A 23,425-nucleotide genomic window follows, 5' to 3' on the forward strand; every position below is an offset into this window, starting at 1 on the left:
ATTTTCAAATATCAATACATAGAAATAGTTAAAAAAAAAAAAAAAAACACCTCCATCTGTTATGAGAGACTGTTTCAAAAGTTAGCCAGGTAAAAACTGAACAGATGCTGTGGAAAACTAAAACTGATTGATTTTTGTGAAATATTCTTAAAAATTCCTGCAGAAAATAAATTGCTGAAGCAGCCAAGTGAGGATCTCTTAGAGACGACAAGCTGTTGTAACAGTGATTTTCAATCAGGAATTGTGCTGCAGAACACTGACCTTGAAAAGCAGAACATCAGTGGTGGCCTTTACATGGATCCTGTTCTGTCTAAGCCTCTTCCAGACTGAATGCCATGGCCATAGGGCTTTTGGGGATTTGTGCCACCTCCACAAAAGCAAATGCAGTAGTATGATATGACATGGCTGCTCTCAACTAGATGTGGGCGTCACATCTTACAGGAGGGTATAAGTGTCCACGTGGACTGAGGTGAAAGGATATTGTTTAAGCGAAACTCCAGCAGGTAGGACTGACATGACATGACATAACTTTATATTAGTATTTTAGCAATTATATTTATATCAGCATGAACTTTATATCAGTAATTTGACTTCAATTTCAATGTGTTTGGTAGTTGCTTTTCCCAAACCAAATCTAAATTTATTCATCTTAGTTGCTCAACTAATTATATTTTAGCCAGTTTTTGTTTATGTCCAGACAATGTGAGTTGGTTTATTGTGGTCTGGGTTAGATTGTCCTTTTAATAGTGATTTTCTTTACAAAAATGTATTAATTATGCAATAAAGCCCAAGATGGATACAAAATGCAATGCTAATACTTTACCCACTGCAATACCTGTATTTGATTAGCTGCACACTTTCGCATTGAATCCCAGATGAGGATGCGCTTCATTGTTATGGTGATGCTGTTGCCAGCGCTAATGAGGGCAGGATCAGAATGCAGGTCCAGCTGTCGGCTCACCAATATCTCCATTACCGTGGAAAGTGAGGAATGTGGCAGCTGCATCACGATTGACACCACTGCCTGTGCCGGGCTTTGCAAAACACAGGTAGGATGAAGTAATATTCTTCTAACCTTTCTTTTAAATGGATTTGTGCACATTTAACATATGTGAATTTATATATATGAAATTTCAGCAGCTCATACTCCAGTCTTCGGTGTCACATGATCCTTCAAAAATCAGTCTAATATGCTGATTTGGTGTTTGGTGTTGTTATTATAAATGTTATTTGCTGCTTAATATTTTTGTGGAAATCATGATTTTAATTTTTTTCTGGATTCTTTAATGAATAAAAAAAATTCAAAGCAACAGCATATTTAAAATAGACATGCATTTGTAACATAAATGTATTTTCTGATCAACTGAATGCATCCTTGCTGAATAAAAGATTATTATTATTTTTTTCATTCTTACCCCAAACTTTTGAACAGTAGTGTCACGGCTTCCACAAAAACATTAAATGGCACAAATTCTCTCAACATTTAAATGTTTCTTGTGCACCAAATCAGCAAATTAGAATGATTTCTGAAGGATCATGTGACACTGAAGACTGAGTAATGATGCTGAAAGTTAAGCTCTACCGTCGCAAGAATAAATTACACTTTAAAATAATATTTCACAATATGACTGTTTTTACTGTATTTTTGATCAAATAAATGTAGCCTTAGTAAGCATAAGAGACTTCTTTAACAACATTAAATAATCTAATATATATATGTCTGTTATATGTCTCTCTCTCTCTCTCAAGTATATATGCAGAGCTTTTTTATTTATTAATACGACATTCATTCTTGCTCTTGCACTAGACAAAAGGGAACTAAAATAAAACTTGTTTTTGTCAGGAAAGTGTTTACCGTAGCCCACTGATGCTGCCCTACCAGTACACCTGTAACTTCAGAGAATGGACCTATGAGACCTATGAGTTTAAAGGCTGCCCTGCCAGGGCTAACTCTGTTTTCACTTACCCAGTGGCCCTCAGCTGCGAATGCAGCAAGTGTAACTCTGACATCACAGACTGTGGAGTTCTCAGCCAGCAGACACTCGGCTGCAATTCACATTAGACAAGGAAACCAAACCCCGCTCTGCAACCATTTGAAAGCCTTTTGTACAATTCTGAATATTTCATAATACCATGTAAATTGCATAATGGAATAAAACAATTACGAAACATTTTCATATTTTTTGCAAGCATCAATAAATATAACATATTGCAAGAGCCCATTAAAGGCTAAATATAATTATTTTTTTAATCAGTATAAAAGATGCCTTGGCTCAAAGCTCCTGACAGGTCATCTGTGAGGTGCTGTTTCATCCGGTTGTGTTTCTGGAATCTTCTGTGGGCTTTGGTATCAATCTCAGTCAGGCACAAACTGCACCATTAAAACAGCTCACACATAGCGTAAACAGAACTCATTTCCTGTGATAAACCATCTGTTCCCAAGCGCTTACACACAGACACGTTAATTTTGCTTGTGAAATTCGTGCGTTTTTACCTGAGCTTATAATTATCCTTCTGAGACCAACTGTAAAAATCTCTCTCTGTGAGGATGCTTTCTCTGATACGTTGAGCAAACTCACTGAAACCATACTACATTTACATAATCAAATTAGTAATGAATCAACATGAATATCAAAGAGTTTCGGGAAAATGGGTAGTCTTACATATAAATAGAGAAATGGGTTAGGGCACATCACAAAGAGCCTTTAATACTCCAATAAAAGGAGCAGATGATAAAAACAAGAGACACTACATCATAACAGATGCTCTTTAAGGTGTCATATAAACGGGAACATGCATGACTTACAGTTGCTTAGGAGTTAAAAGGTTACAAGGTTAATGAGAAACAAATCATCTGTGTACACGTATGCATGTATAATGTTCTTGAATTGGCACACTGCAAACACTATTTTAATTGTTACTCCAAATTTAATTTGACTCATTGTTTGAAAATTGGCAGAAATTCCCAACTATAACGCAAGGCCTCAAATTATGGCAATAAAAGGTTAACTCTCACCTTACATTGCAAGTATTATAATATTTAAACAACTGTATCAACGCTTCATCTTTAAAATTGCACTTCGTTATTTGCACTGGAAAAAGCTTCACCCAGGCAGTTTCCCCTCGATAAACTGCCTGTCTAGATGGGAATGTTTTGAAAATCATCAAATTCTGCCTCATTTGAGTGCTTTTGCAATACATTATCCCTGCTTCAAGTCGACTTTCTTGCTGTTTGTACATTCTTATTGTTGTGTAGCTACAAGGCAAACTGGGCCTATGACAGATTGTTCTTCATCTTGACGTTCCTGGCTCCTAGCACTGCAATGCGAGGTGGAGCGCACTGAATGTGCAGGCTGAGACAAATGGGACAATTAGAAAAACATCTTAGACAACATCTAATAGATGATATCACCAAACAAATACTAAAGTGCCCTGCAGTAAACCAACAGGTTTCTGGATATCATCATAGTCGGTTTACTGACTAAATCAACAAGCTAAAAATGAACAAACTAAATAATAAAACAAGCGCTACATATTATGCTTAGTATTTAAAAAAAAAAAAAAAATATATATATATATATATAGTATATAGAGTGATTCAGATAAAAGATCAATTTTCCAAAATGTTCACAGCATTTGAAATTAGGTTAAAAGATCATATTAGTAAAACCTTTAAGCAGAGGGCGCAGTGCTGATTCATAGTCAGATTTTATTTTTGTAAGTGTAAAAACAAATTTCAAGGGAGAGAAACAGCTATCCTGGATAGATTACAGAGATGAAAACAGCTGTGATAGCAACAAAAACAGAAAAACATAAGACATCATTCTTTATTAAACTTTTACATTTAAAAAATAAACAATATAGAAAATGAAGCAAGTACTTCTGCAATGTCCATATACCAGGCCAATGTCAGTCTTTTTTGCTCAGAAGCAGAAGTAGGGTCGTCTTCCAAAAAGTTAGCTAATTTGCAAACTTGTTGCGAATGATCTCTCCTCCCTCTACCTCCACCTGCTCATACAACCATTTCCGGTCACATCGGCACTCCACACCGCACTTCCGCGACCCGCACTCGGGACATGGGTAAAAGCAACCCATGCAGTCTACATCCAGACAGTCACAGAGATCTCTTCCACATGAGATCAACAGACCTTTGCTGTCATACACTTTACTCTTGAGTGACATGGTCTGTCTGCAGGAACAAGAAAGATGGCAAAAAACGGGGTAAGTTCATCCAAACATTTTTTTCTCCATTGCTTAAGACACCATATATAACACTTTGAATACAACTGCAATTCAATTAACTGAAACCGTGATTTATATGCTAATCTTCAGTGATGTGAGGTGATGTGGTCATGAGTTTGAGAATCTAGAAAGACAGGTACCTGTCACCTAATGAGACCTTCCCTGCACGTCTCCGGTCATTCACACCTCTGCTCTGCAATAAAGAAAAGAAATGTCTGATTGACAAAGGGAAAAGTAGTCAGCTGAACTATAGCTGTTCCTATTTAAATGGAACCAATTATTTTAGGAAGCAATTCTTTGACACCTTGTGGCCAAGCACATTTCAGATTTGCTCAAAAAATACATGGTTCAAATTTGTGGGTATTTTGCAGACACTTTCTATGGAAGTTTGTTTCTGATACAAGATAAAAAAAACAAGGTAATTGTGACTTTTCCCCCCTTGCAATTCTGAGTTTATATATGACTTTTTTTCCTCAATTGCAAGATATACCACTTAAAATTCTGAGAAGAAAAGTCTGAATTGTGAGATGTCAAATTACCTTATTTTTTGGCGAACAACAAAAAACTGAATTGCAAGAAGTAAACGCAGAAATTACGAAATTAAAAAAAACGTTGTTTGTAAATTCAGAATTAAGAAAAAAAAATGAATTGTGAGAATTCTGCATTCCCTTTTTTATTTATTTTGTTCCATACTTTTTAATAATAAAATTATTTAGAATTCCTTTTTTAAAATGCCAGAAAAAAACTCCTATAACTTAAGACCTTAAGTAATGACAAAAAAGGTTTAGTCTAGTCTTACATTGCAATTGAAGAGTTAATTTGCAAGAGTGTCTCCGTTTTTAACAATTCTCAGAAATCATGTTTTTTCATTGTGCATTCCAATTAATCTTGCGACGACATTATCCATGTTTCAATTTTCATGCTGTTTTACACACTATTGCTGTGCAATCAACATATATACACAGCCTTGTATCTTTGACACCTTGTGGCCAAACACCTTTAACATTTGCTCAATACACATACAGCAAATATGAAAATGAGTTTTTTTTCTCCATGAGATTAAAGAACAAAAAAAGTGTCAGATGTGTTAATGACTTTAAGAGAAGCTAAAAACAGACTAAAGAAAGTGTTAGTAATTACATATTCAGCAGTGCATGTGTTACCTTCAGGCTAGAGTCTCTTATAGGCTGTCTTCTGTCTTTTGTGATTATTTTGGCTCTGTCTTTATCAGAAAGTGAACCAAACCGACTGGAATCATTTGCATCCTTTGCCACTAAACCTCTGTTTTTCCGTAACTCAATCTATAAGCAAAAAATAAACACCATGAATAAAACAATGAGTGGGATTGCATCGCTGAAGCAGTTACATTGATGTTTTTGAATTGGATAACAAGAATAACTCTACTAAGTGAAAAGACACGCACCTTCGTGCCTTCACCTCCAGAGTTTGTGAAAATAGTTGGCACGGCATCCTCTCTGAGAAACAGTTTTCCATTATAGTCACGAAAGCAGTCAGGCTGGAAATGCTCCGAGCACAAACAGGAATTCTGAGTGGGAACAAAGTTCTTTCTCCCAAGGTTTCGTACCCATTGCTCGGCTAGCTGAGGCTTGCTGATTGGAAACCTGAACAGAGAGAAAGAAAAGGCGGCCGCAACTCCTTTGGTTACTGTTACTTCCAATACAGCTTATACAGCAAATCACCTAGATTAAAATGAACTATCATATCAGCTGTTAAAAGTCCTTTTTTAACGATAATTAGACGATATGTTGCAGAGTGTGTTATAGTGCTGATATCTGACTACCGTGGACAGCTGCAGTTTTTGATATTCTTCATATTGTGTGGTCAGTTCACATCAGTGATAGAAATTAATCTTTTCATAAGTTTAAATTGATTTTTAACTTTTATGGGCATTTTTACCGTTCATAAATCCTTTTTTTTTCTTAAAAGTGTGCATCTTTTGAGTCAAATTGTTACATTTAATCAGTCAATTAGAATGATAAGACATTTAGGCTGTTACCAAACAAATGAAAATGAATCTTTGCAGAAGTTGCTTCTGAAGTGGTATTTAGATGTATTTTCACACTATTTAATGCAGCTCAGAGGTGTTAATCATGCTTATTTTTGAAGAAAAATAGCACTCTTCGTGTGATTTTTGAACTATATGAAATTATATAAATATATACATTTTCTGCCCCTATATCTTGAATTTTGTGATCTTTCTTAATGCATTTTCATAGACTGATTCATGCCGTGAAACACATGCGCGTGCACTGTAGTCTAGACTACATCACAATGTAAGCGTGCACTCCATAGGTGTTGTTTGGTTTTTGCAAAATACTCGATATTGTCAAATTGCACATCGTAAAAACAACAATTACCCCTAAACTCAAACATGTTAATTGTGTTGTAATATTAATTATAATATCCATATCTGCTGCCATCGCTAATCGACTATACGTTACATATTAAAAGTGAAAAGAGGAGCACAGACAAACACGACGCGCCAGCCACAAGAAGCAAGAAGGGTAAAGATAGTGTTGCCTCTTGACTAGATAGAAAGTTGTATTTTAGGTATTAACAATAAGTTACATGTTATCTATGAAACCTCTAATGGTTATAGAGTCGGACTCGTAATCCAAAGGTTGCGGGTTCGAGTCTCGGGCCGGCAGGGATTGTAGGTGGGGGAGTGAATGTCCAGCGCTCTCTCCACCCTCAATACCACGACTGAGGTGCCCTTGAGCAAGGCACCGAACCCCCAACTGCTCCCCGGGCGCCGCAGCATAAATGGCTGCCCACTGCTCCGGGTGTGTGTTCACGGTGTGTGTGTACTGTGTGTTCACGGTGTGTGTGTCCACGTTGGATGGGTTAAATGCAGAGCACGAATTCCGAGTATGGGTCACCATACTTGGCAGTATGTCACTTCTCTAAAAAAATAAGTCATATTATGTTCGTTACCTGTAGAATCTGATCTCTGACCCTTTGGCAAACCGGTTTGAGCAATCAATAGCTGAACAGGAGATAGGCATGGTTCCGTATTCGAGTTAAAAACTTAGAAAATCTGTTATTGTTTCACACGAACTACAATCATTTTCACAAGCAGCACCGCGGGAGCATCAAAACGCGGATCTCGTTAACTGCGCATGCGCTGATATTTGTTTGGCGGCCACTGGACACATCCATCCATTTAGTTTCGTTGGAGATCACGTAGTATTTTACTTGTGAGGAGATAAGCCATTGCTTCAATATTTGATAGTCAAAACAACAATTTTTAAAGAGCACTTGCTTCAAAAATAAGCTAATGAAAAAAAAGAGAAAGAAAAAGAAGTAAACCTGTAACTTTTATTTTGAAATAAGTCGTAACCGGAAGTTTAACAAACATTTCCCTCGGTGTTTATAGTAGCTACATGGATCTGGGAAAATAGTGAAAGGTGCAAGGATGGATCACTTCGAGAAGGATTTAGTTGATGCGCTTAAAGACATTGTCGAGGCTGGAAACTGGCAGTGTGTGGGAGACAAATCTAAATTGAAGTCACTATGCACGAAGTAAGCGCCTTTGTATAAATGCACACATAAATATATGATGCTCTTGAACTGTTATAAGATGTTCTGTAAAACAACTTTTTGGAAAGGAGGTTTTAAAAAAGTGTAAATTGATTTACATTAAAAATTCATCTGTTTTGAATGGCTGTTATATTAAAACATAATTTACAATGGGCAAAAAATGTCTTAAATTAGAGAAATACAGTGGGGTCCAAAAGTGAGACCACGTGCATGTATTAAAGAATGAATGAATAGATAGATAGATAGATAGATAGATAGATAGATAGATAGATAGATAGATAGATAGATAGATAGATAGATAGATATTTGTATTTTCACTAAGAAAATTAATGTCAGTGTAATATTTCTTCATACATACACATTTACCTATTTTATGAAAATATATCAAAATAATAGCAACAATATTTTTAAGGTTTTACTCTGATGATGGAGAGCATATAGTCCTGGTGCATACAAAGGATGATCAATTCTGGGCTATGGATTCATCTTGCCCACATGAAGGTTAGTTACTTTACTTACTTACTTTACTTACTTTTGTCATTTAGCAGACGCTTTTGTCCAAAGCGACTTACAAATAAGAAAAAGTAACTAAAACTAAAAAGTTACAACTCTATAAATACTATCTACCCACATATTTAAGAAAATAAAGAAATTAAATAAAATTAACACATGCATATAACAACAACATTTCAATAATAAGCATATCAATGAAAAAAAGAAATAAAAAGCTACTACTATCCCTTGCCGGTGTCCCTGCCCGGTGGAGTCGCACGGTAGAGTCGATGGTCTTTACACTCTTTACTTTTTTACTTTTGTCATTTAGCAGACGCTTTTGTCCAAAGCGACTTACAAATAAGAAAAAGTAACTAAAACTAAAAAGTTACAACTCTATAAATACTATCTACCCACATATTTAAATACATAGTTGTAACTCTAGTTAGATATTAAGAACTGTTGTGCATTATGTAGGCAAGGCATGTGGCTTTTCTTAGATGAAAAGTGGTTTTGGTTTTAGATTCAGTTTGTCATCCGACCATCGCAACTACTTAACTGTTAAGTTTTTATGCTTTCATATGATTCCTTTTTAATTATAATTTATTTTGTGCCCTCCCATACAAGACAATGTTATTCAAAACTTTGTATAGTTGTGTCTTTATTCCATTATCACCATCTTGGCCTTATTCTGACTTCCCTCACAAGCCTTGTTTGCACAGAGAGTTTTGAGGCTGATGATACACGGGACAACTTTTCTGGACCAATGCTGCTGGGTCACTTTCCCATTGAGAATGGGTAACAAATTTTTATCTGGATATTTTAGATTGGACGTGGGCCCTGTCCCTGTGTCTCACCTGGATGCCCATTGATGGCAACATTGCCCAAAGTATCAGTTGCCCTGTGTATCATCATCTTTCTAGATGGTTTGATATAACTTCCACTTCCTAGGTGAAACGTTAGTGATACATTAGACGTTTGCTTGGATATTGTTTTATATTTGCTTTATCTCTAATTGAATATATTTATCCTGATTTTTAAATACATGTAAGTTTAAAAACATTTTCTGACAAAACAGTGATGCAAGTTAATTATGGGTCTTTATGAAAATATTGCATAACTTTAATACAGTAAAATGAAGAAATTGTTTTAATATCTGAATATAATGATTTATTGCTTAACAGGGGGCCCACTTGAGCAAGGTGATATTGAGGATCTGGGTAATGGGAAACTGGCACTGATTTGCCCATGGCATTACTTCGATTTTAGCCTTGAAACTGGTTCCTCTTCCACTGGACTGCAGGCAAGTTGTTATGAAGGAATAGTTCACCCAAAAAATAAAATTCTGTCATTTACACACCCTGTATTTTTATTTCTGGGTGAACTATACCTTTAACGTACAGTGACCAAACTGCTAGCATTCTTGATGTGTCTCATATTTTTGTCACCAGAACCAAGTGTATGATGTCCGTGTACTGGATGGAAAAGTCTATATAAATATCCAGAGCACACTGTCCCTCTGTCCCATCCCAGCGACAAAAATAACCCACCAAGGTGAGCAATGACGGAATACAAAAATATGAATTGTGAGTATGACACGTTATGGTACACAGTGCATGCTTGTGCTGGATTCTTTGCAGATAGTTTGCCCGTGGAAATAAATTCGTCTGAAAACACACTCTGCATGTGGGCCACCAGAATCCTTCACACCGCAGACCCGCAGGAAAAGGTTTGGAAATATCCTTTAACATGTAATGATTGACTAAACAGTATCATTCACCACATCTCAGTTTTATCAGACACTTTCTGATTGCCCAAAATAAATCGTCCTACGACTTCTGCTTGTTTGTTTTTCTGTGTTGTGTAGGTTTCATTGACCAAGATAGTGCAAGAGAACTGGGACAGCGGGAAAATAACAGAGACTGGCGAGGCCAACCCTCCTGCGCAGCCTAACAGAAAAGACAATCTGACTGTTGTAGAGCCTGGAAAAATCAAACGGGGCAAGGGTGGCACACTGGTAAAGTTTGTTTTGGTTAGACACTAGTTTATGTTCTTCAGTAGAATAATTAGGTCAAAATAAAAATGTTTCTGTTTCACCAGGCAAGTAGGATTGCTTTACTGCACTCTCTTGCTAATATAGAGCAGTGGGCAATAGACCTGTCCTGGGATGTGATAGCAAGATTCTCCACATTTAGATTGAGCAATGGTGAGCCATTACCTCGCCAGTTCTTTGATGACTTTGTCAAAGTAGCAGGAGATGAAGCCAAGGTGTGTATATATGTTTACATCTTTCATTTATTTAGGCTAAATGCTAACTAAGTGACCATCATTAATTTGACATCAACTTCTCCTGCAGCATTATCAGTTACTAGAACAAAGGATTATGGAGCTTGGCAGCTTCTTTGGTGCTTTACCAGTACACAACGGTCAGTGTTTTCATGCGTTTGTCTTAACATAGGTGATGTTAGAGATTCACTTTTTTCTTTTCAAAAAGGTTTGTGGCAGTCGGCAACAGATACGTCTCACGACCTTTTGGCGAGGCTAGCTATAGTGCACATGGTCCACGAGGCCAGGTAAAACACATCTCATGTCTGTCAGATTCTGTTATTTTCGTGTGTGTACCTGAAAATATCAATTTAGTTGTATTTTTGCATGGTTTTTGCACAGAGGTTTAGATGTGCACCCTCAGACTTTGTCCCGCTTCGCTGCTCAGGGAGACACAAGCTCAGTGAAGGTGTTGGAGGTGATTTATACTGATGAGATCACACATGTGGCTGCAGGGCTGAGATGGTTCACATACATCTGCTCAAAAGAAGGATGGGTAAGAGATCTAACGACTATGTAACAGTAAAATTAAAATGGTGTGTAAAATTTCACTGTAAATGACTGTGAAAGTAAAGTGTTTAATCATAAAATCATGTTTTATTTTTTAAAACATGCCTTTGCTACTGCAAATAGGCTTGAAATGCTTAGATAGTAGTCTGTTTCCTAGCTTGAAAGCTGTTTTTTCCTCAATATATTTCAGGATTTCTTGAAAACGTTCCATGAATTGGTGAAGTTGCATTTCAAAGGGTTTTTGAAGCCTCCATTCAACACAGAAGGAAGGAGGACAGCAGGGATGACAGAAGAGGTATACCTACCATTGTTGTATTTCTGCAGAATTATTCTATTTTTTTGTTGATATTTGTTTGACCGCATAACTTAAATGATATTCTTATTGATCAACCTCTTTACCTACAGTGGTATGTTCCTCTTGTCAAGCCCTCCAGCTTACAGAAGACCTCCTGATTGGATTTATTTTTATTCAAATAGAGGAAACCTGTTTTGCATTCTGTAAAAAGGACTTTAATGTAGAATGTGCTTGCATGATCATCAGATGACCTCTAAGGGTAAAGAAATCACAGAATGGATCTGTGAATCCAGGAATATGTGCATTGTCCCCCTACAGTAACACTATTTAATGGTTTATTTAATTCCTGTGTAAAGAAAAATGTAATGTAATCAATTAACTTAAATTTTATGATATTTTATTTAAATACATGAAAAGACAAATAACATTCGTAAATATCGTTTCAGCAGTTCAGTGGTCTTGCTGACAGGGGGCGCTCAGAGGTTGTTTTTGCGCGCTGTGTAAGGGGTGCGGGTTACACTGCTGAGAAGTAGGTTTTCATATTTAGTTAGAGGGTATTACATCATTAAAAACTTAATCCAAATGCAGAAAAGCATGCACATACAAAAATAACAGATATGGCACATTCATTTTTAAGAATTTTTTAATAGAATTAAACATTTTTAATAGAAAAACATGAAACCGGATTCAGTTTAAAACAAAATTGGCATACTGTTGATCCTAAAGGATGTCTGATGAAGGTATGTGGCCTGAAATTTCATGTTTGGTGAGAATGCCATTAAAATTCCTTTGGGAACAACAGTATACTAACTTGGTTTTAAATTCAAATCCAAGTCATTAAGAATTCTGTATCAAAAGGATAATGAATTGTCACTCCACCTGGCCATAGATCTATCAGTGTAAACACGTTCTTAGCATAGAGTTGAAAATTTGTCAATCCTTGTAAAAAAAAGGTCAATTGAAATATTTTATTTATGCATTGGGTCTGTTTTGTTCACTCAGATTTCCCCACAGCGCTTAGGCTCTGATTCTTGTTATTTTTAAGGTTACATTTAAACGATTGCAATGAGTCATTACACTGCTGAGAAATTACCCTGAAATATGATACAGCCTTTTGAACTAATGGTTTACAGCAAACTCACTTTTTGTATTGACAATTAATGTTTATTTGTCATGGTTCTATAAAGATTGTTCATTTTCTTCAGATGGAATGTAATGTTGAGATAAAGACAGTACAAGCATGAACATAGAATCTGTCTCTCTGCGTGTGTGTGTGTGTGTGTGTGTTACCCAGACGTGACAGAGTTTTCCGTGCTGTGTGAGCCTGTGTCATTGGTTTTCACTTCTGCTTTTTGTATTTTTGTGATTTTTTTTTTTCCATCATGCGTGGTGGTGAAGTTTGCAACTGTCTTTCACTCGAGAATAGTTTTTTGTCTAATTTATAAAAACTACCCACTTTGGTCATTGTATCTGCTCTTTAAATGTGTCCTTTCCCCATATCTACACACTATACAGACATGAAAATGTTGGTCCTGCATCACAAAAGCTACTGAAATTTAAAAAACTTAAAGTTACTTAATTAATGCAAAGGTGAATACTAAAAAAGGAATGAAAAATATAATCATAAGATTTCTGGTCCATTCGCTGTTTTCATAGAGGAAAAAGGCTCTCTCTTGTTTTCTCCAAGTCTTTTTCTCCCTCTTTCTTGCTTTTTGTATGCATATGTTTACATGTAAATCTTCCTTTCTGTGTGGTTCTTCCCAAGTACCTCTCCATTGAACTGGTAGGTGAGTTTTTTCTTGATCTTCCTGACTTCTCCAGTCTTGCCATAGTTTCTCAACGCCCTTGCCATCTTCTGGTAGGTCATCTTCTTGCGGTTTCCCTTCTGTACGCCCCAGCGGTGTGCTAAAGCCTCTTTGTGCTTGGAAGAGAACTGGAATGTTCCTTTTTCTCGGTCAACCCACCAGATGCTGTCCTTCATGTCACCATTTCGCAGAAGGTCCAGCAGGAACTGATACAAGCGAATTTTCTTCTTGTTACCTTGAAAAACAAAGGAAATTAACACCTACATCTAGATTCTAGAAGATCGCAAAAGTCAACAGGTTTGCTTCACTTATCCACTTTCCATAGATCACTATGTTGTGTCCTTATGAGGTGAGATTGGTCTTAGCTTTTGTCCTTACCGTGCTCTCCTCCTGTTGTTGATGTAATGTGGCCTCTCATGCACTCCTCATCAGACACTTCTAATGGAGGACTGTGACTGCTGGGGTCATCGTCATCTGAGCTGCGCTGGAGAGGAGACGGCTGTACACTGTGAGGGTAACATACAGATGACCGTGGCAAATACGCCATCTGTGAAGACAAAGTATATAATAATCAGAGAGCGCACTGAAAAAACTTAGGTTCCAATTAGAATCAACAAATTAAATTTAATTCTATAACTATGTAACATACTGGTGCCCAGGGATCAAAATGCTGATCAAAACTTGAAATGTACATCCTGGCAAAAAATTACCAGTACATTATCTGTTAAGTTTACAGACTTTTCTCCAGAAGAATATAGCAAACACAAACTCTATATAACCATTTAAGAATCCTTATTTTAAAGGGGGGAATTCTCTATATGTGAGGAAACCATGTCTGTGCAATCAGGTGGTTTGACATGTCATCTGGAGATTTCAGCCTTGTTCAACATTAAGAAAGAGGAACTTTACATTTTTATATATTGTCGATATAACAGTGCAGTAAAACTTCAAGCTGCAGAATATTTGGAGTTTATTTGTTAACAGCAAGGGCATCCATAGAACACTGTGGCTGTATAGAGAGAGAGAAGAAGGAGGAAAGCATTATGAAAGAATGAATTCAAAATTAAGAAGTGTATTTGAAAACAAACTAACAAAACAAAAATCTCACTTTTTTCAGTTAAACCGCTTCACTGTAAAAAGCCTTTACAAAAACCCAAGGATAGCAGTTTCATGCGATTGCACACAATGCTGGGGTGGCAATTTCTTGTGACACGACAGTTGAAAAGTCTGATGATTTGAGGAGAGTGTCCTCACAAACACATGATAGTCATACTATTTTGACATTTTGGTAACAATTTAGGGTATAGGGGCCTATTCTCAATATGAACTAGTTGCTTATTAGCAAGCCTATAATATACTGGCTGTTTATTAGTACTTACAAAGCCCATATTCCACATATTTTATCCTACCCAATACCTAAACTTAACAACTACCTAACTAACTATTAATAAGCAGCAAATTAGAACTTTGAGACAAAAGTCACAGTTAATGGTTTGTTAATAGCGAGCACTGGAATAAAGTGTGACCGAATGAAAAAAATAAATAAATAATTGCTCTTCTCATACAGTTATACTTGTACATACAAGGCTTAAATGTAAAAAAACAAAAAAAGCTGTCATTGCTTAGGGTTTGAGGCGTAAATAACTAATCTACAGAATAACTGCTACTGAATTCACAGAACAGCCCCTTTAGAAATTGCCATGGTAACTGCAGTTTCCGCCAAAACAGTTATTGTTGTGGCTTAGCATTAAAAATGTGGTTGCTTGGCATTAATCTCACATCAAAGTAATATTTATATTTATAGAAAAAAAAAAAAAAAAGTTTACACTGTTTGAAGTAAACTTAAATTGTGGCAGAACTATGATTACCATGGTAAACTACTGCAGTCCCACAGTTTACAATATTTATGGCCAAGTAAATATGTAACAAGTAATTTGGGTTCAGAAATGTTAGACTACTGTTTAAAATGATGACTCTTTCTTACGTTGTGTTAATGGTTTATGGTTTGTGTTAATTTGTATTAATATATTGTTTTGTATTAACAATTATTTATATTTGTTAATATAAATCATTTATATTGTTACAAAGATTTATATTTAATTTGAACATTCTATTCATTAAAGAATTATGAGGGAAAAAATGTATGGTTTTATGGTTTCCACAAAAATCTAAAGCAGCACAACTGTTTTCAACATTGTTAATAAAAAGAAATGTTTCTTGAGCACTAAATCAGCATACAAGAATGATTTCTAAAGGATCGTGTGACACTGAAGACTGAAGGAATGGCCCCTGAAAAATCAGCTTTGCCATCATAGAAATAAGTAACATTTTAAAATATAATAAATTAGAAAGTAGTTATTTAAAAATGATAATACTTTGCAATATTAATGTTTTATTAAATAAATATATATAGCCTTGGCGAGCATGAGAGACTTCTTTCAAAACCATCAAAATTGTAATTTATAAAGTTATTCTAAAATTTATTAAAACCCTTTTTTTCTCCAAGCATCATGCACCTTCCAATGAGCCTGTAGTACAGGCAGTATATCAGTCTGACGAGGACGGATCTCTGCTTCCTCCTACAAGGACGTCTACAAAGGAAAAGCTTTCTTTTGCGATAGACTTTATGGTTAGAGTCTGCCTTCAAGAAGAAGTCCAACCAAAGGAAGGGAAATCAATCACTGCGTTATGCAAAAGAGATCTTAAATTATCTCTTTCAAGAGGTTCTCTTTGATTTTCCACCCACAGAGCAGTCAATATACACACATATTCTTTTTTGTTCAAATATCAGCAAAAACTACACCAAAAGGTCAAGCAAACAGAGCAGTCGGTGTAGAAGGTTTCTAGAATGTAGCTATTTTCTAATTAACTGCATAAAACAAACTAATAAAGGCTTAAAATACCTTATAGTTTCTATGCAATTGCTAACATCAGATGTCTTTTTTGCATGTTTGTGTGTGTGCAAAGTCCTGTTTTAACTGTCTTCAAGCTGTAACGCTTGTGTGCTTGTATGCTTGTGTCACAATAAAGAGTGGTTTTGTTTGTGTAATGGGCCTGTTCTGTGTAATGGCAGTTGATGAGTGTGCAGTAATGGTAACACTGTTGAGTGTTGGTCAGGATAAGGTTTAGTTGAGCAATAGCTTGGGCACAGATGCTTTCAACAACCTCCTAACCAGCATCAACACCCGCTTGTGTCACGAAGCACCCGATAAATTCAACCAAATGATATCAAACCCAGTTTTATAGAAATAAAAGCAAGATTTCTCTGTTGTCAAATGTCTCTTGCACTGTATTCAACAGAATGGTTATTCTCATTACTAATAATGTGACAGGAGCTCACACAGAACTTGTGTGAGGACCAGTGGCGTAACTTTGCTTTGAAAAGTGGTGGGGACACCGCACAAAACGTTTTGCAATTTGTTTATTTAATAACCGAATTTACTTGGGGACTGAGTTCAGAGTTGGAAATGCACTTAATTTCCACACATGCATCACATTCACAAATATGTCTATAAACATCCAAATAAGCAAAACGTAACATTCACAATGTGGAACAACTTGCTAAAAGGACAACTTGCTAGTAAAAGTAGGTGTGATCAATGCACGCGTTGAACGAAGAATCAACATTACGTCAAGAGTCAAGACAAGCCCACAAAATGTTTCCTCATCCAATCAAATAATTTAACCAATCCTGAACTACGCAAAACCTTGTGTAAAACATGAATGAGAGTTCATTTGTGTTTGAAATAGTTAAACTACCTTTATTAATTAAATAATTAAATAAATTAAATTGTTTTGACGAATCTTTTTTTATGACGTTTTTATAAAAGCTATATTTTTTCCTCCCCCACCCCACATGTAAAGGCTAGTTAACGGTAAATGTAGCTACCTATAGCATAAATGTTAAAACATCAACAAAATGTCCAAAAGAAAGTGTGGAAGTGATATAAGAAGCTTTTTAGTGAAGCAGCCACGCACAGTAAAGGCCATTGCACACTGAGTCCGAATTTTTCGTCCGAAATTTTCGCCCGTTGAAAAATAAATACGACCTCACGTTGTCAATCACGTTTGCACACTGCCTCCGAAATTGTCGTCCGTCAAAAAAAAAATCGGATCGGGTTCGATTTTTTGCGTTTTTCGCATCCATATAAAGCATTTTGAGATGCTTTGAGAAGGTGTTTTGACCATTCAGAGCCACCGTACAAGCGAAAGCCAAAATCCAAAATGTTGTCAAACAAATTAATACACTTCGTCTTGCAGCACAGAGCACTTTATGACAAACAAATTGCGGAATACAAAGATACAGAATATAAAGAACTGCTGTTGCCTATTTTATTATGCCTGGCGCGCACCTTTCCGATGCCGCAGTTCGGGGTGTGTGTGTGTCTGTGTCTGTGTGTGAGTGTGTCTGTGTGTGTATCCATACCTCAGACAGTCTGTTCAGGATAAATTGGTTCACGGAAATTGATGGTCTTCTTTTTAATATGTGGATTCAGTATCGCTAGCAAAGTATCAAACTGAGGCACTGACATCCTGAAATAAACTTTGAATCTCTCGGGATAATCCCGCTGCTCTTTGATAAGGAGGTGGAACTCTCCTTCCTCTCTGTGCAATCTAAGGATTGGATGGACCCAATATTTCCTTTTTCTTTTTTTAAAAAGAGAGAGGCCAACAAAATCATCCTCACTGCTTGAAGACATTTTGTATAGTATTGCGAATTCTTTCGCAACGGATTAATTAAAACGCATTGGACTCAGTGTGCAAGGTCTCTGTGCGTGACGAATTTTTAAGATTGCGAATGCGAAAAAACGCATGCGAAAATTTCGGACTCAGTGTGCAGAGACCTTAAGACTAAAATACAGTATTAACATTGTAGACTACAAACAAATTTTAAAAGAGGTACATGATCTGTAGACTAATTAATTATAGGGAAAGGAAACTACATCCCATGACGCATATCGCGTATCTCGCGATAGTTTCACAACGAGACTTAATATTCATCTTTGAGGATGTTGAAAAGCTTCTGACCGGCGGAAAAAATTGTTAAATTAATTAATTAGATTATGAAGAGTGACGATTTGTAGATGGTGCTTTTCCTTAATACATACCTTACGCAATCTATTTTTCAGTTACTTTTTAAAAGTGGTGGGGACAATATCGAGCCTGGTAAAAAGTGGTGGGGACATGTCCCACCCGTCCCACCCGTAAATTACGCCTATGGTGAGGACATCAAAACATACAAGAAAGTGTTTGCACCTGTAACGTGAAAGTGAAAAGCATGAAAGTGATGTGGTATTTATTAGCAGGTGTTTAATAGCTAATGCGGGTCTCACCTGTGGAGGGGGCAGAGTGAGGTGATGCCCGGTCAGGCCTGGGTCGATAAAATGGCCTGACTCAACTTCTGGGAAGCGATGCACATTCGATGCATGTAGTGGCTGTACGCTCTGTAGCTCTGTGAAGTGGCTCTCCGGCAGGTTCTCGAAATCCACCGGATGGACATGATGTGTATTATAATCCCAAGTATGATCTAGACAAGGATAGTGAAGTTGAAACGGAGGATCAGCAGAAAGCATCTTTTAACAAGCAAAAGTAATATGACAATACGTCACATGCTCTTTGTGTAAGCAACTAATAAATCAACCATGTCACGTCATTCTGTCCGTCAATTCAATCGCATGCAAGAAATTACATTTACTTTCACACTGTAAGCCCTTTGAGTGTGGCCCTGTTTCCTGTTCACACCACCATTTCCTTTGCAGTTTTTGAATAGCCTCAAGCATGTTGGGTTTTTTATTGCCATTGTGTTTAACGGTTAGATTTTTTATTTATCTGTTTTAAGTCTCATCACATAGAAACAGAAAATAATCCTCAGCAAGTATTTTGTGCATCTGTCACTTAAATGTGTTTTCATTTTCAATAATTTTCCACACATCATCGCTGTAAGCAATCTGATTTCACGAAATTCACTAGTGTTCATAAAAGTTGTAGTCAAGCCGTATATTACGTTTATGGCATTTTCTGGAGAAACATAAGTGTTCATTCCTCCAGTGAACAGAAATAGCTGTTACATAAATTGTTTGACACTTCTTTACTGCTGTATAACGAAACTCAGAAACGTTTTCAGTTTCCCTGTCATTTAACTTTTTCGAAAATCAGCACATAGCTGTCTGACTAAATAACACAAAGGTCTAACCAAAGGTCACCAAAAACTGTATCAAAAACAACTCGCACAGCCCTATACAGTAACGAAACACAATAACCACCCTCAGCCTCAAAGTCAGAAACTGCTGCTACTGTTTAACACGCTTTTTCAGACACCTACATAGTTAAATTGCTATATTGTCTCATTTTGGACAGAAGCCCTTGGGGATATTTGTCGTTCTACGTCTGTAGTTTTCTTGCCTGTCAGAAAGAGGCATCTGTTTCCTGCTTTGTGCTAGGTCACTCGCCCGGTTCCACTCGCTCGCTCTCCTAACGTCCCCTTACAGTTCAGTCCCAGCTGCCCCTGGGTGTGATTTTGATCCGTTAGCTTAATATAACAAGATGCTGTTTACATGGGCCTCTTTGGGTGTTATAACAAGTGTTTTATTTGCTAGGGGTCAGTAATGTCTATGAAACTGATTATATATAAGAAGACATCTTCAAAAATGCAGGCCATTTAGTGTTAGTGTTGAAGGGGGGGGGGGGGGGGGACAAAATGAAAAAAAAAAACATTCTGTGGTTAAGGAGAAATATTGAAGTTGTTCTGTTTAAATACATGTGTTCATCCAGTTATATTAATAGTTGGTTTATAAATTTATTGGTAAATTTTTGGATTATAAAATCTGATTTATGGGTTTTTAATTTTGACCATTGTTTGATGATTATGATTATTATTATTTGATTGATTATTTCTGAATGACTTTTATTTTGTTATCACTTACCTGTTTATAATAATGACATTGGGAAGTGAATGGGCAAGAGTGGAGGCTCAGAGACAACAGCTATCAACACCATTATTATTATTACATTTTATATATATATATATATATATATATATATACACACATTTGTATTTTCTAAGTCTAACTTTGGATAATAATTTAGTTGCATTATTTTATTTTTCAATGAACAGAAGCCATTTGTGGAATGATATTAGATTTTCTGAGTAAAATAAAACACTTATCACACAATTTTCAATTACAAGGAATAACGGATAAAATACAAACTCACCATTCTGACTGTCGTCAATGATATACTGATATTCCATTGGTGGTCGATACATCTCTGATTCAAACATTTCCTCTGTTTGCTGCTAAGAAAATAGATAAGAGACAAAGGGTGATCTGTTTGAATGACTGGAGCCAATAGCAAAATAATAATACACTGTACCATATAGGAAAAGCCTCACATCTTTGGTTAAAACTGCCCAGTAATCTTTTTGTACAGACGGTGTCTGTGACATCCAGCCAGTCCAGGTTACTCTCTCTCTACTCTCTTCTTTCTATGTAGAAATTATGATTATTATACATGTTGGAGAACACTTTATTTTTTTTATTAATCATAGCCTGTTACAACAATCATACCATTACATGTTATCTATAATTAAAGACATTTATTGATTAGCATTTTGTAATATCCAAACCCAAACGAATTAACTAAACTGTCAAAGGGTCTCTAATTGATCCACTACACATCAATAAAGATGTTTAGATCCAATACGAGTAGCCGAATCTCAACAGACTGACGTTTTGAAGTGGTTGGCACAACAATACATGCATACTGACACTAACTGCTTTTTCTTTTTTTTGTAAATCTATATCTATCTATCTATCTATCTATCTATCTATATATATATATATATATATATATATATATATATATATATATATATATACACACACCATAAAATTTACAAATCATGCTAAAGATATAAAAGACTGATGGATGTCAAACACAAATATTACAAAAAAGAAAAACGATCCAGCTGTTCTTTCGGTTACTAGTATGTCCTCTATGGGAAGTCCTCGCAGTGTTGTTTGACACGCTGACAGCGATATAACAAAAAGTGCATTGTGTATGCATCTATTAACAGCAGCGGCACCATATTAGGACCATTTAGTGAATAAAAAATACTCACGGGTGGGATGATGTACCCCTCCATTCTGTACGGATGCAGCATGGGTTCCTCGCCGCCTGACACTCAATCTGCAACTCTGATGCTTTCTCAAGGGCTTTCAAAACTGTCCCCGTACCATTGCTCAACTCTGCTAAATTTCCTCTTACCAAATGAAACCAATGATCTAACTCGCGTACCTTATCACGCAGGGGGCCTCAAAGGTATCCAAAGGGCCAAAAAAGAAGCCAACCAGAGAGACACTGCAGAGGGCAAACTACCCTGGCAGTGGCCGTAGAAAAGGGACAGAGTTTCTGTTTGTTACTTCTTTATTTTTGGGGTGTGTGGGTAAGTGTGTGCGTATTGGCTGGAGGTTCCTGATTTTAGGGTAATGGCAGGTGGGGATTTTATCTTTGCAGTTAGAATAGGCGTAAAGTGTCACCTCCCCCAATGGCCAATCAGAGACAGCTCAGCTGACCGCTCTTCTTCCTGTCCACCTCCATGGTGCTTGTTGTTCTATAGAAAGTCCTTAATGTGGGATGAAAATACACAAAAATTGGTGCCATTTTTGGAAATGTAATGTTTTATGTAAAAACTTTCCAGACTTTTCTTAATTAAAAAGGCTTCCTATTTTTTAGAGTATAGATTATTTTTGTCAGGTGAAACCATGAGTGAATAAAACAAATCTGAGGACAAATATATCACAAATATATAAAAAAGCGTCTGCTAAATGACAAAAGTAAAAAAGTAAAGAGTGTAAAGACCATCGACTCTACCGTGCGACTCCACCGGGCAGGGACACCGGCAAGGGATAGTAGTAGCTTTTTATTTAATTTTTTCATTGATATGTTTATTATTGAAATGTTGTTGTTATATGCATGTGTTAATTTTATTTAATTTCTTTATTTTCTTAAATATGTGGGTAGATAGTATTTATAGAGTTGTAACTTTTTAGTTTTAGTTACTTTTTCTTATTTGTAAGTCGCTTTGGACAAAAGCGTCTGCTAAATGACAAAAGTAAAGTAAAGTAAAGTAAAGTAAATAGAAAATAAAATCTACCAGCCCGATATCACTGCTAAATCGTATGTATTTTACGAGTTGCCAATTCATCTGAATTTGTCCGAATGACCTACATTGAGCCCCGCCCCTAGACCTACCCACCACTTGGGTTTAGAAAAATCGTACAAATTCGTACGAATTAGTCACCTCGTAAAATATGTACGAATTGGTCGTGAGATAGCGTTGAGTCTACCCAATCCACTTCAAATTAAATGAACAGATTCATGAATAAACTAATGATCACATCTTGGAGTCTGGGCTGCAGACAGAGGACATCCTAACAGATAAGATGGCTGATGGTATGGAATTTCCTATCTGCATCAGTACATGCTGCGCCAGGAGATACAACATCCCGAATGACAATGATGAAACATCTATCTTTATCAAACTTTCCATCTGTCTCAAACCTTCTGTCTGCCTTTTTCCTAGTTAAACAATTAACAATATTGTTAAATTCACTTACGGAAGAGCAAGTTGCATACATAGGCAGTTGAACTAGTCTACAGTGAATGCTTTGAAATAATCAAACATGTTCAGTGATCTGAATATGGTACATTGTATGAAATGCCATTTAGTCTCCTCATCTACTATACCACGTCTAACTTATCATAAAGCTAAGCTGCAGCATGAAGATAAAGATAAAAATGTTATATATAACAAAAGATTGTACTTTTTTGCTTTTATCTCGGTGAGTGTTTGCATGCACGCTTCTTCATTCTATATACGGGATACTTTTGAACTGCACAAGATAGCTTTGGCCCATTTAAATATAAAAAGCACACACAATAGTCAGGCAAATCATAAAAATCACCCTTTGAGTTTATGTACAATAGTATCTCTGTATGATTCATTTACTGATTCAGTGAATGTTACTACATTAAAATTGAGGTACTGTAGCTTGTCATTAAAAAAATAATAAAAATAAATAATAAAATACCTCAGAACTCTTCCTACTTTTTCAAGGTGATCCCAAATGACTTATTATTTATTTACAATTATTAGACGGTATTACAGTGGGGCAAATAAGTATTTGATACACTG

The 23,425-nt window shown here is 36.2% G+C and overlaps 4 protein-coding genes across 9 annotated transcripts; 2 read left to right on the top strand and 2 right to left on the bottom strand.

Moving 5' to 3' along the window:
* Nucleotides 1-875: 875 nt before the first annotated feature.
* LOC306870026 (gonadotropin subunit beta-1-like) lies at nt 876-2,062 on the top strand (the record flags this gene model as incomplete). Its single annotated transcript, XM_079417056.1, has 2 exons — nt 876-1,049; nt 1,844-2,062. The coding sequence occupies 2 exons, from the start codon at nt 876-878 to the stop codon at nt 2,060-2,062; spliced, it is 393 nt and encodes a 130-aa protein (XP_079273182.1).
* Nucleotides 2,063-3,690: 1,628 nt separating this feature from the next.
* On the bottom strand, nt 3,691-7,600 carry LOC306873621 (uncharacterized protein). Its single transcript, XM_079423040.1, has 5 exons — nt 7,198-7,600; nt 5,666-5,864; nt 5,406-5,543; nt 4,383-4,435; nt 3,691-4,189 (listed from the first exon to the last, which is right to left on the bottom strand). Exons 1-5 carry the CDS (start codon nt 7,266-7,268, stop codon nt 3,961-3,963), a joined length of 690 nt encoding a protein of 229 aa, XP_079279166.1. The 5' UTR covers nt 7,269-7,600; the 3' UTR covers nt 3,691-3,960.
* Nucleotides 7,595-12,893, top strand: LOC306873577 (uncharacterized protein). The gene is made up of 12 exons (XM_079422977.1): nt 7,595-7,785; nt 8,216-8,304; nt 9,480-9,598; nt 9,747-9,849; nt 9,936-10,024; nt 10,163-10,312; nt 10,396-10,563; nt 10,652-10,721; nt 10,790-10,868; nt 10,963-11,116; nt 11,321-11,425; nt 11,536-12,893. The coding sequence occupies exons 1-12, from the start codon at nt 7,679-7,681 to the stop codon at nt 11,581-11,583; spliced, it is 1,281 nt and encodes a 426-aa protein (XP_079279103.1). The 5' UTR covers nt 7,595-7,678; the 3' UTR covers nt 11,584-12,893.
* Nucleotides 12,051-21,853, bottom strand: LOC306873585 (transcription factor PU.1-like). Of its 6 annotated transcripts, none has more exons than XM_079422991.1 (6): nt 21,350-21,853; nt 20,621-20,713; nt 20,443-20,524; nt 18,564-18,757; nt 13,609-13,777; nt 12,051-13,465 (listed from the first exon to the last, which is right to left on the bottom strand). In XM_079422991.1, the coding sequence occupies exons 1-6, from the start codon at nt 21,389-21,391 to the stop codon at nt 13,152-13,154; spliced, it is 894 nt and encodes a 297-aa protein (XP_079279117.1). In that variant the 5' UTR covers nt 21,392-21,853; the 3' UTR covers nt 12,051-13,151. The 6 variants fall into 6 exon arrangements, with proteins under 6 accessions (XP_079279117.1, XP_079279118.1, XP_079279120.1 ...); XM_079422992.1 differs by having other exon boundaries at nt 20,443-20,521; nt 21,350-21,704; XM_079422994.1 differs by lacking the exon at nt 21,350-21,853 and adding an exon at nt 21,177-21,336 and having other exon boundaries at nt 20,443-20,521.
* Between the last annotated feature and the right edge of the window lie 1,572 nt (nt 21,854-23,425).

This window comes from Barbus barbus (assembly GCF_936440315.1).
Source record: "Barbus barbus genome assembly, chromosome: 1".
Taxonomy (NCBI): domain Eukaryota; kingdom Metazoa; phylum Chordata; class Actinopteri; order Cypriniformes; family Cyprinidae; genus Barbus; species Barbus barbus.